The 13747-nt window shown below is 39.0% G+C and overlaps 1 protein-coding gene across 1 annotated transcript in view; it reads left to right on the forward strand.

Annotated features, from left to right (window-relative positions):
- Positions 1-271: 271 nt before the first annotated feature.
- LOC149797248 (procathepsin L-like) overlaps positions 272-13747 on the forward strand; it is a 40783-nt gene continuing 27307 nt past the window's right edge. The window contains exons 1-3 of the mRNA XM_089960735.1: positions 272-314; positions 1735-1877; positions 3609-3767. Of these exons, the coding sequence (XP_089816861.1) occupies positions 272-314; positions 1735-1877; positions 3609-3767 (345 nt within the window). The remainder of the gene's footprint in view (positions 315-1734; positions 1878-3608; positions 3768-13747) is intronic.

Raw genomic sequence — 13747 nt, forward strand, 5'->3', positions numbered from 1 at the left:
CCAGAAGGCTATTGGAGTATGAAATTCTCATCAGCTAACTACCATGTGCATATGTGCTCTCATGCCCATACAATATAAAATGTTGTCACTGATTCTCTTTAGATAACCAAAACTTTAGTTGCCGACTAAAAGTCTAAAGACGAAGAGACTAAAACATTAGAATTTGTCACCTTATTTAATAGTAGTCCGTACTAAATTCTGTATTCAATGTACGTCCCCAGTACTGATGCCGGCAGTTGCATATAAGTGAAATAGTCAAAGTGTGGAAAACATGGACCAGTCTTTCACCTTTGGCCTAGAATTGCAGGTTTCCTGTATTCTTTTGTCATATATCTCCCAGATCTTGACTCCCATGAGCGTTTTGCATCAGATATTATGACAGATGAATACTAATAATGGATGAATCGCACTTACATATGCTTAATCAGTATGTTAATACAAAAGAACGTACATCGTCTTTTCTCTTGTCAAATATGCAGAATTAATTACTTGAATTTGGGAAAAAATTAATCGTTAGAAACCATTGTGTGCTTGTTTTTAAATATTAAACTCACTTTGTATGAGTAACTACCAGTCTGCCTTCGCGAATGTAACTGAAGAACCCATTGTAAATGAGAGAGAGAGTCGTTATACTTTACCACATAAATAAATGAAAAATAAATAAGATGATGTTTTTAATCCCAAATTTAAAAATATATTATTCATTTTGTAAATATAGGAATCAAACACCGGAAATGTTACACGTACTAGATATATCTTATATGTATATATTGACCATTTATCAGTTGTTAGACTTTACAAATTGCACAGTACATGGTTTTATTTTTGTAACCTTTCTTATCATATTTCAATGGCTCCAACCGTACACCGTTAATCATGTTGACAGAAAATGCTATCAGACGTGTCCAGTAGCTTTAGATTGGAAACTGCCGTGTATTAACACGAGCGTAGAAAACAGTTATGGCACCCAATGTTACGACCTTCCAGATAAAAAAGAACCTGTAAAGTTGATATAAAAATAAAATATAAACTTTGATTATAATTTGACTCAGTGAAATGGAAGTCTGCAAACTGGATACGACGGGGTACTCCAAGTGCCTGTTAAACGTGAGAAACCACAAGATGACCGACTTGAAAGTTTAGTGACACGTAGATTTTAAGTCAACACGCTTGTAATGACCTATCACAGCACGTGTGTGTCCAGTCTTGTAAATATTGTCAATACCACTCCTTCTAAACAAACAATCTTACTAGCATCATGTTTTCCGACGCTTCTTACTTCGTTCAATATAGAAATGGATTTACAGTCTGACGCTTTATCAGTTGAGCTACTGCGAATCCTAAAATGAAAGAATGGTCTTTAGAAATAGTCTTGTTAATACTGCTGCATCATGATTCTGATGATTCCTTTAGAGAAGATAATTGATCATTTTTACACCATAATTCCGAGTTTATGTTGCACATGTCATGATATTTGTTGGAACATGGAGAAATATGCACATAAATTGTAAAGAATCAAAAGCCTGTTGGGGATATTTAATGGCGAATAAAAGCACGTTTGCATTAAAAAAATCCACACAAAAATACTGTGAACATGTTTATATGAGATGGGTTGGTCTTGATAAATTTAGAAATTCTACTCGGGGCAGGGTCTATTTACAGCTTCTATTTACCAAAAACGTCTTTGGAATGACAAATCTGTAGTGTCTTTCTTTGGTAATTCTGTCATTCCAGACAAGCAGTACGAGAACACAGAAGTTGAAATATATCGACAGTCTGTTTTTGCTGCGAATGTGAAGAAAATTGAAATCCACAACCAGAAATACAAGCAAGGAGAGATAAGTTACTGGCTGGGAATAAACCAATTTTCAGATCTGGTAAAGTCATTTCTAATGATTGAGCATAATATAGAAACCTTTTAAATAAACTCATCTGGAAAAAGGCCAAGTAAACTTGCCGTTGGACCCTGCATCCTTCATTCTGTCTTTAGCTGCCTTGTGCATGATTTGAAGGCTTTATTTGCGAACATACACTAGTGAAACTCAATGTGTGGTTAAAAGTTTAAAAAGCTATGCGGAAACATTCTCTTCTCTTTACAGACAATGAATTTGTATCATATATCACTTTTTTTTCTTCATATCTTTTAAGTGCCATCTTATGATCAGATTGCTTAAAGAAACAAGTAACCTCTCGGATAGCCCGGTTCTCAACAATCGTTTGATCAGGTTCTTTGTTGATAACGAATTTCGGGTGTGGATAAAATGGAACAGAAAGTTATTAATGGATATAAGAAGAGAATCAAAACTGTATGATTTCTAATTTGGCTAACTGCAACGGATGAATCCTTAAGGAGTCAAGACAGAGACATTATAATTAAAGTTATACACTAATATGTTAATCTGTTCCATTAAAAACCATTTATCCTTTTGTTTCTTGTTCAAATAAAAGTGCATTTCTGACATGCAATTTTAAATCTATTATGTTGCAGAAAATATCATTCACAGCAATATTTACAACATCAATAATTACTACTAATGCTATTACTATAACACCCGTAACAAAATAATAGGTTGTAATAGTGTCCTCTGACGTGTACATAATCCCACCTCCACCCCCACCTTACCTATTGCTAATTGAGTCTAGGCTAAAGATAGCAATACGGAAGATGTTTCGTTCAAGGATAGGATACCTTTCATTATGTATCGAACTATTCCATATCTGAATCCGAATCCGTACACATTGCAGGTAAAGTGTTTAGGTAGACGATATGGCGTAGCAGGCTGCTGAACAATTTTACATTTTTTGTACAATTGTGTATCAATTTTACTAAAAGATCAATAAAGCATTTTACGAACTTGAAAATTGAAATGCCTCACAACTGCTCAGCTGATAGTGAAAACGGCTAACAGACAGTACATACTACTTAGAGATTATTTTCACGAAGGCTGATCACATAACTATATTTGCGTAAAGGTAGAACTTGCATAGAAGGTGGCTCAACAGCATTTAGTTCAAAACCGGTATAACAAAAAATGGCTACGACAGTGGATGATTATCCTGAACTATCTTAATTAAATAAGTGTGTTAAGAAAATGTGTCATTCGAGTGATGCAATTTGAAATTACATGATCGAATGTTTATTTAAGGCTGGAAACATAAATCATATCGGTATATTCAAGACATTGGGGCCTAAATAGTGGACCGTGATGGTAAATAAGCCTGGTGAAAAAGTTATATCAATTTGGCTCTGCTGAGGAAAATTTACTAATCTTCTCACACAGAATGTCACTAACTAACTAAATATGTCTTCATAATTGCTTTTCAACAATACTCTTTTTCGTGTCAGACTGAAAAGATGTAGGAGAACTGTTGATATCTTCTCAAGTGTATTTCATCTTCAAATAATGAAAACTAACATTGCTGATCAGATTCGAATTGGACTTTGAACAGTTAACAGAAATAGTATCTTGTGGGAAATGCACAAAGTTCTTTAACATAAAACCTTGTTAGCTTTTAGGACCAAACATTCTAGGGTTAGATGCATTCAATATCACCACTCAGAGCTATGCACTTTACCCATCCAACGATTTTAAGTTTCTCTTTTGTAGACATCAGAAGAGTTTAATACACTGCATAGTGGATGTATAATGATGAGAGTCAATCTAACAGGCAGTACCTGCAGTACCTTCCAACCCCCACATAACGTGATGCTGTCTGATACAGTCGACTGGAGAGAGAAAGGATACGTAACACCTGTGAAGAACCAGGTACATTGACATTACAGTGGTTATACACTGTGTCATGTGAAAACATTTGCTGGAACAAAGAACAGAAAATCACTTAATTCGTTCATGATGATAGCCATGTACATATAACGGTTTCATATTGAAAACTTTTGAGTTCGAATCCCATGTGCTGGTAAACGTTTGTAGACAGCAAATCATGCTGGATTAATTGAAAACATTAGCAAATCATGCTGGATTAATTGAGAACATTCTTGCACCATATTTGATTTTCAAGGGCAACTGGATTCGTGCCCAATTCTCCGCCGTAATAAAATAACATATTAACGAGTCATTATCAACTCATTTATGCAAAAATAGTAAGTCATTTTATTATCTTTCCCACATAGCAAATAGCAGATATTAGCCACAGTTTCTAACAGAATATGGAAAATGATCCATATCAAATTTCAATGCTAAAAAAAGGATGAAGTTATGAACTAAACGAGGATTAAATGTTTACGTTACACGCTGACATGTGGAAGTGAACCTAGCCAGTGCATATCAACTTACTTGGTTATATATATATATGTATGTATGTATGTATGTATGTATGTATACGCAAATTTAAAAGGGTAACTTGAAATTACTATTTTTGAAGTCAAATCTGCACTGATATAAGGACGATTTGATTTAACAGTTTTTTTAACTTAAAAACCATTGAAAAATGTTGTCCATAATAGTGAAATAATTGTTGATTTTAGTAACTCCTTAACACAGCGAATGTCAAATTGCAGCTTTTCACCTGATTAAGTATCATGTCAGTGCCAAGCAGATAATTAAATTCCACACAGATGACCAATCGCAACTCGTGTATTTCGCATGCGTGTCAATCTTTCTAACTAAACCAGCATATTAGCAAATTCCACCTTCATGTAGTGTTACTCACTTTTTGTAAAGAGCATTACGGTAGTTTTTATTGACCTAGAGTTATAAGTAAGGTTGGAATTATGGCTTCTTCATTATTGAAGTATACTAAGAAAAGTATCGGTGGAAATGTTTGTGGCATGTATATGTCTAGTCCATTTGCAAACGGCACATAAGTAGTGAGGTGGAATACTTTAGCCTCAATGGAAATCAAAGACAAAAAGGTCGTGGGAACGTTTAGCTTTAAAGGGCAATTTAACATGGGAATATTGGGACTGTATAGCCTAAAAACATATTGGGATATTATAGCGACAAGGATATGGGACTGTTTAGCGACAATTGGCATTTACGTCATGGTACTGGCAATTGGAAACAATGTGGCAAAGGGCTGACCTGAATCGGACCAAAGAGCGGGAAAAGAGAGCTAAAACGCTTGGCGGGACGGGACATATAACTGGATAGACATAGACAAAGAAAGATATACATATATATGGCAGAGAGAATAAATATATCTTTCCGAGGCAATTGAGTGACCCTGAAAAAAGCCTTTGGGTTTCTTCTTTCGTCTAATGTGTTGGTTTCTTCCAACAACACCTTATCTTCCCCATGATATCCTTATTCTTCTTTTTCTTCTCCTTTACCTCCTGCACCTCTTTCTCCTTCTTATCTATCGTATATTACTTCCTCTTTTCATTTTGGTCTTTAGTTTCTATCTTCTCATTACATGCTTTCATCCTCTCTTTGTCTTCTATGTCTTCTTTATCTTAGTTTTCTTCTTTAATCATTTCTCTGAGCTGATCTTCGCCTTTTTCAAATTATTAATTTATATTTTCAAAACATGTAGATCATAGGCACGACTTCCTGCAACTTTAATATCTTGTACATATGTTTGCTAGCCATTTTCGTTTGTTATTCAAGGTTGAAAGGCACGAATGATGAACACTGAAGTGTATATACTTCAAGCACTGACGTGAAGGAAAACATTCCTTACACTCACTTCACGTATTACGTACTATCCACACAGAAGGGAAAGGGAAAGACCCACAATATCTACTACCCACATAAACCTACGCAAACGCATTCAAACACACTATACTATCCACACATGGGGAGAGGAAAAAACAAGCCCCAAATCTACCATCCATACATGGGAAGGATAAGAGAAACAAAATCTACTATCATCACACGAGACGAGGAAATAAAAGAACCAAATCTACTATCCACACACGGGAAGAGGACAAAAAACACAAATATACTATCCACACACGGGAAGAAGGAAAATAAAAACATATTATCCACACACGGGAAAAGAAAAAAAACACACACCCGAAATATACTATCCACACACCTGAAGAGGAATTAACAAATCCACAATTCTACTGTTCACACACGGGAAGGAGAATAAAAACTATACTATCTACACAACGTACGCGCACGCATGCAATTACACATACACGTATACACACAAACGTACGCGAACGTACACAAATTCACAAGCACACACACACATATCAGGAAAGGAGTGAGTGTTTATAATCACACTACTCCACATTCACAGCAATAGGCTACTTGAATAATCTCTCTTTTCTAGATATCTGGGTAGCCCTGAGAAGGGCTTTTGTTGTCGAACTCCAAATGCAAATTTCTTAATGATGTCATCTCTCTGATCTGGTCCGGGGCCACAGACACATCGCCGGCTGCAGTCTTTCTCCCAGTTTAGTTTTGCTCGTGGGAGTGCAGATGCTACTTGATTGGTTTCAGCTCCAGAATCTTCCGTTTCTGGGTTTGGTGGAGACTTCCTTCCTTCTTCTATGCCACACCCGTGGATGATGAGGTCGTGCTGCTGGTAGTGGCTGTGGTGCTGGTACAGGTTGATACTGGCCATGGAGGTGCCCTCGCCTCAGGCTAGACTTCACACAGAGGTCTCAACATGAGGTGAGGCAGGATCACACTCTTCCTTTCTTCCTCTTCTTTATTTATCATGTCCTCCTTCTCCTCTTCTTCAACCATAGCTGCTTCGGCTGTGGCCTCCATAGCCAATCCATCTAAAATACGCCTGGCATATCCCAGATGCATTTGGAACTTCAACATTTTTGCTATTCTTGTCACTCACCTTCTCAAAGTTGATATGTCAATGTTGGTTAGTCAGACTGGCGAACGCTTTCGCTTTATATATGTCAAAATCAGACCTGAAGGAAATCATCCACGTCGTCAAAACTTACAAGAGCCACATTACTATCTATCACGTGGAACGTTCCCCGTCCATGTCTTCCAATTTGTAGACAGCAGGATGACGGACACGCACTCGTCCAGTGACACGAAAATATTCAGTGGTCCAGTTGGGTAAGTAACCTTGGTCGAAAGTACGTTTGGTTTTGCCAATCCGGAGACCATCGAGCATGTTCCAAGTAAGCCGAATCTTTCTGCTCCCATTCGTGACACACCGCAAATGAAATATTTGATTTTATCCCCTTTTCCCAAGTAGATAAATCCTGCTCTGGCTAATTCTTCCGAGGTAGGTCGTCCCCGATGTCTAGGCCATTTTCCTCGAAACGTTTGGAATCAACTTTTACAGTCGCAGTATTCAGGCAAACGCACATGGAACGAATATTCGTCTTTCACATGTTCATTTTGATGACGGTACAGTGGCAGGAGCTTACTTGGGGTTGGATGACATCCGTAGGGTGGTAGCTGTGTGGTCTCACGTGAAAGTTGACAACCACCATGAAAACCAGTAAAGAATCCACGATAACGAGTGGAATCGCTTTTGCATCCGTAGCATTGACACGCACATCATCACTTTCCATGGTAGGTGTAGTGATAGTAGTCATAGTAAAATTCCCATGATGTGGTACTGAATCGCGGAGGTCACAGCATACGGCATCCCTGCAATCGCAAGGCACAGCGTCGCAATCAAGTTTCATCTCGCTTGATACTTGCTGTTTAAAAGGATTCATCTTTCTCGCTTGGTGTTGCTAGTTATAATGAAATATAGGTCTTGGACGTTGTCCCTTATATACTAATCGTAATGAAATCTCAAGCTTATGCATCGTTTCCTTTCTATTCCTAGTTTTGGAAATCTTCCTTTTATTTTTCCTGGACTGATGTACTAACTTCTATAAGATACCATCATACTTGTACCGTAGTGTGATGGATGGAAAAGCCATAGAAAGATAAGGACAGTGCGGTGACCATTGACCATTGACTATGTTCTAGAATAGCTTAATCTTTATAGATACATCGATCCATTCGCATTGTACTTTGTATCCCAATCCAGTCTCAGGTTGCAAGTAGACAAATCCTGTTTTTGCCCAAAATATTCGCAGTAGCTAATCTTGTTATATCCGTGGGCTATTGTTTTTAAACGTTTCCAATCGCCTGGCGCAATCAGATAGTCAGGCAACAAGACAGGAAAATAGCATGGTTTGTACTTGGAGTTCTAAGAGGGTCTCTCACTCGATTCTTGCTGTGTTGAAATCATCCTTCTTGTTGGTGACTATCCTCTTCAACCGTGTTTTTTATACCGACATGTTCGTAAGGTAAAGTGAAGTGATTGGGAATCCGCACTCGCTTGTGGTACACGAACTGATACACTTTTTACAAAGGTCGACTGCCGATTTGGTGTGTAGCTAAACGTACAATCTTGTGAGGTTGGTAAGTGGTCACTTTAAAATCTTGATCCTCTCCACATTGGAAGGCTTCTTTCAACATCCCAAAGTTCACCACTTGACTGGTTCGATGATTGAGAGTCAATCCTTTCACTTTCACTCCGTGTGCACTTCTCTTTCGGGGTTCCGTTATTCGAAGCCGTAAGTTTTGAGACCGCCTCAAGCAAAACTTAGAATCTTGTCGTTAGTTTACTCATCCGTCCAGGATGCTAAACGGACTCGTTTGAAGACAGGGTGACTTTGACCCAGGCGATCGATGTAGATGCAACTGTTCGTGTCAAAATACAGCACACGATCTCTTAATTGGTGTAACGCCTCGTACAATTGTGAGCGAACTTGGGCTCTCATGTAGGCCGCAATGATCACATTTCCTAATTCGTCAGCTTTTACAAAGTCCAGTTCTTCTTCGTAATTGATTAAGATCTAGTCCTCACGAACGACGTCCACGTGTTTCACGTATTTGGTTTTCTCGTGAAGCATCTGAAAGTAACGGGAAAGTTCTGTCAAATAATCCGTCTTGGGTAAACACGGTCGTTATGCCATTTTGCTTTACAAGCGACTTATCAGCACTTTATCAAACGATTGCCTTCCTTGTTTTACTCCACGTGGCTTAATGGGATGCCTTCCCGCTCCCAGTATTTCTCTTCGAATTTCTTTTGGTCTTTAGGAGTGTTGCACCTGGAGGGATATCCGCGGGCTTCTTGTTTCAGTTTCAAAAAAGCATCCACGTAATCTGCGAAAATGCCTTCCTGCGAAAGCATCCACGTAATCTGCGAAAATGCCTTCCTGAGTCTCGTCACCTTTGTGGTATTGTTCTGTCTTGGGAAAGTGGTAAATTTCGTACACTTCTAACAGTTGGTATCCCAGGTACAGAACCTTAAACAATTTCACGCTGACCCACGTTCCAGTCAGGGCTGGTTCTTACTGGGTGTGCTGACAAGGTCGGTGCTGGTTACACGTTTCGGCACAAGTACGGCAAAAGGGAAACATCAGTTTTCATTGGCAATGGAAAGGTAAAACGGGATGGTACAAGTCCGCGGGAGGCAAGACTTTGCACTAGATAAATCCTTCATAATGTCGTATGTTATCCTGATCGATGTGTTACGTCAGAAATTGCGGAAAAGTGACAATATTTGCACACATAATGATACAGCAAACATACGTCCAACGTTGGGTATTTTGGTATCAGAAAACATTTTGTCCATCGTATCCCAATAAATTGTGAGCCACCACCGTGGCATGGTGATGACAATCTCCGTAATGTTCGATGTCCTCTTGATCCACGTCTTGTAGATGGGGTCTAAGATCTATTGGGCGAAATTGGGCAGTGTGATCGGTCCCAGAAAGATCTTTTCACGTCCTCCAGGAATCTTGCTGAAGTGAGGACAATGACTAAAGATAGACTCTTGGATGCACTTCTTGCACGCTCGATGAGCCACGCAGAAAATATGATCGTGAATACGGTCTCAAACATGTATTCGAAATCGAAAGGATGAAATTGCCTTTCTTCTGGTCATCTTCCTCTTGATGTTCGGAATGGTATTTTTGAATGTAGCATTCGTATTCCAAGTCCACGATTTGGTGACAAATGTGACATCGTTTCTTTCTAGACATACGTGATCCTTGGCATTACTTGTACGCATGCCTTGTCCACAAGTAGTACGCAATCTCAGGAGTTGGCAGGCACTTTTCCACTGGGTACCTTGTGTCTTCAGATGTTGTTGGGAATAGGTAGGGCCGAAAAAAGTGCGGCGAGAAGTTGGTCAATGCACTCGTTCGTGTCCTTAGACGTCAAACATCCCTCACATTTCGATCCACAATGCTTATGTTGCTCTCGGTTTGTTATAGCCGTAGTCACATTTCTCGCATTAATAACTGTATCCCAGAAATGCAGTGAAACAGGTATTGGTATCGAAATGTTCATCGAGATAATATAATATATCTTCCATCTTTGAAAGTTTTGCCTCGAAACAACAGAGGTCCACGCACTTCTTGAGGGTTTACTTTCAAGATGTAGCGTGGAGCCAAGACGTCTTGCACTTTTTGCATTTCAGGAATGCCACAGCGTGTGTATTGGGAAAGTCCCGCTTTCTGTAACAAAAGTTCTGCTTCTCTTCATTGTTTGGCTATGTCCGATTGTCGTTCTTGTCGGCATACGTTCGTCCCACCACGATGGCACGTTATAAATCCATCTGTTCTTAATGGCTGTTAATTTGGACGAAGTTCTTTTTCGTGCTGCGAAAGTCGACCACCAATAACACCTTTTTGCGTCCGGTCCCTTGCGTAAGAAACACGTGAGTCATGAACAATGTTGCTTTTCCATCGGTGATGTGAAACTTGTCGATGGATTCTTGCACGAGTTGAATCTTGTCAATGACATTGGAATGAGCTAATTCTGATGGGCTTCTAAACTTGATCCAAACGGGGACCTTCAGACTGTCGTGATGAATGGAAAGTCTCAAGCGATCGTCTTCGTCTTCTTTGGCTTGACATTATCGGTTCAGTGTGGTTAACAAAGAATCCCACATCTTCGTCATGAAACCATCTAGTTCTAAAACGGTACGTCGGACTTGAGTTCTTTAAAATTTACCCTGTACATGTAGGCTGTGGTTCTATATTTATTAGAGGAAGGCATTTCCGTCTCTCGAATGTGGTAGTACTTTTCAGGGTTTAATAGTGGTGGTGGTAAACTTTGGTTTGTTGTAGACTCCTTGGGTCTGGATCTGGTTTACTCATGTTATCTTCAAAATCGCTGGCATGAGTTTGAGCCAAGACTTAAGCTACTTTGCGAGTGAAAGGTAACCGTTCTGCCTTTACTGTCTTCTCCTTTCTCCACGAAATGATGCGATAGTTTCATCTTGACTGCAAAAAGTCAAATGACTACATTTTAAAAGCTATGGGTCCTTATATACATGTCAGGCCAGTGTCGTCCCTATATAAAGGGTCAGTGTCTTCCCTCCCAGTATTCTTTTCACTCTCAATTCTGCCAGAGCGGTGAAAGAGCCAACATATGTCGACCTTAGGCTTAGGGAGGTGTCATACGAAAGTTTTCTTCAGACAAGCCGACGGACTTCACCCCCTCCTTGCTACATCTGTCAGAAGAAAGGGCATTGGATTAGAATAGAGAATGTGAAGACCGTCAAAAAAACAAGACAGGTTTCAGAATTGAGAAACGTCAAGATACCTGTTATCATTATCATGCGAAAGGACATTGGTCATCAGACTGCGGAGAAACAACACGCGCAAGAGGAAGAGAGGGGTTCTGAACAGAAAGAAGATGAGGTACCCTCCAAAAAGGAAAAACCCAGACACGTCCAGAACGAGGAAAAAGAGAAAAAAGAATACAAGGAGAAAGTGAATAAGAAGAGGAGAATCCCGTGAAAGTGAAGCAATTCGAAACACATAGAGAATGAACAAAGACACAGAAGAAGTCTATGAACGTTTTAAAGTGTGGTGCTGTGTTGTGAACTGGATTGTATAGATTGAACCAGAATAGACCAGACAGAAAACGTAAGTGTCTCTTGGTTTTGATTTTAGAATAAGGACCTACACTCACGCACTCACACGTTCATCTTGAGGCAAAAAAGGGATTTTGAGTTTTAATTGATTTTGGCAAAATGAATTCTATCCCTTTTCGAGAGAATTGGATGCCTCTTAGAAGGACCGTTGTGTGTTCTTTTTAAACAAACTCAGAAACGGGAAGCAATCAGCTTTTACTGATTTAAGCCTTTGCCACGGCCAAGACCTATTTCTGGACTTGCTACTGTCGATGATTTGGTAGAAATCACTAGGGCTGGGATCTCAGGTGTAGTAGTGGCGTTGGGTTGTTTGGCTCGGGAAGGTTTTTTTCTCTTGGGTCGTCTTAAAGAAGACTGATATATTTGTTCAGATTAATTAACTCTGTCAAAATGTCTAAGAGTACAGTCATTGCTTGACTTTCACTGTTCTACGTCTCTTTTATACATTGTTTCTTCTCTGCTGCTGTTTCTTCTTCCTGTCGTTTCCTTCTTCTTGCCTCTTTTTCTAGCTAAATCAGAAGAAGTTTGAGGAAGAGAAGAAGACCTATGTAATGGCCTCTACATGAACGGGATGGTGTTCATAAAAAAACAACGGACCTTTTCAGAGCAACTCCATTGTCTCGAAAATATTTGTTCTCTTGACTGATGTTTTTTAGGTGTAATAGATTGGTATTCATCAATGTATGTATGTATGTATGTATGTATGTATGTATGTATGTATGTATGTATGTATGTCTATGTCTATCCAGTTCTATGTACTGTCCCGCCAAGCATTCTACTTTTTCTCTCGCTGTTTGGTCCGATTGAGGTCAGCCTCTTGCCAAATTGTTGCCAAGGGCCAGTACCGTCATGGGACTGTTTAGCGACAATTGGAACTGGCGTCATGTCAGTCCCAATCGTCGCTAAACAGTCCCATACCCTTGTCGCTATACTGTCCCAATATGTGTGAGGCTATACAGTCACTTTATTCGCCATCTTAAATCTCCTTTGACGCTAAACGTTCCCACGAATTTTTGACTGGGATTTCCACTGAGGCTTAAGTATCCAACTTCACTACTCACATATTCAGATATTGCACTTAGAGATCTGGGTCTGGGCAGTTTGTTATTTAATCTGTAAAAAAAACCAAAGAATATAGAGACTCATTTGCTGGTACGTTATGTGAAGGTATAGCATAGTCTGTGTTGTTTGTAGCCTGACTCGTCTTTTGAGCGAGTACGTAGGTTAATTAATTTAATATAATATGACACTTGTGTTTCCAATTGAGCTAGCAGACAGCATCCGTTGGTGATTTACCTAAACAATAACTTAAGAGTCATCAGAAAATCTAACAGCCAGGCATGATTTTGTATCGTTACGTACATCTGTATCGTTACATACACATTTAATGTTTTACGGCTGATCTGGCATTCAATACAGGTGTGTAATCCGTGTGTTTTTATCAGACGACCTGATTGGAACAAATTTTGTGCCTTCTCTGACGTCAGCGTGTTGATATCTCTAGATGCAGTGAATCAAAATTTTAAATATTCCAACTCGTTGTAATTTCAATACTATTTTCAAGTTGAAAGCATTTAGAAAGCGTTTAAAAGGAGTGCGGTATGTAATACATACAAAACCGCATTCCTGTTAAGTGGGGATGGTTGGATGGTTAGAAAGAATTATTTTCTATGGCGCGTGAACACATCTCAGCCTAATGGTCAGAACATATCCATATTGCGTAATAGAGACGTTTTTTCCGCCAAATGATAACAAAAATGTATGAAGCTTTGTGTATATGTTTCAGATAAAAAATAAGCTACTTATTGCCAATCTTAAAAAAGTAAGATTTGAAATAAGACTGAGGTTTCATCCTATGTCAGTTTTACATGTATTAATTTTTGTATAAAACCTGTTGCTGATATTTGCTATC

This window comes from Sinohyriopsis cumingii, chromosome 6 (assembly GCF_028554795.1).
Source record: "Sinohyriopsis cumingii isolate HCF-2022 chromosome 6, ASM2855479v2, whole genome shotgun sequence".
NCBI lineage: Eukaryota > Metazoa > Mollusca > Bivalvia > Unionida > Unionidae > Sinohyriopsis > Sinohyriopsis cumingii.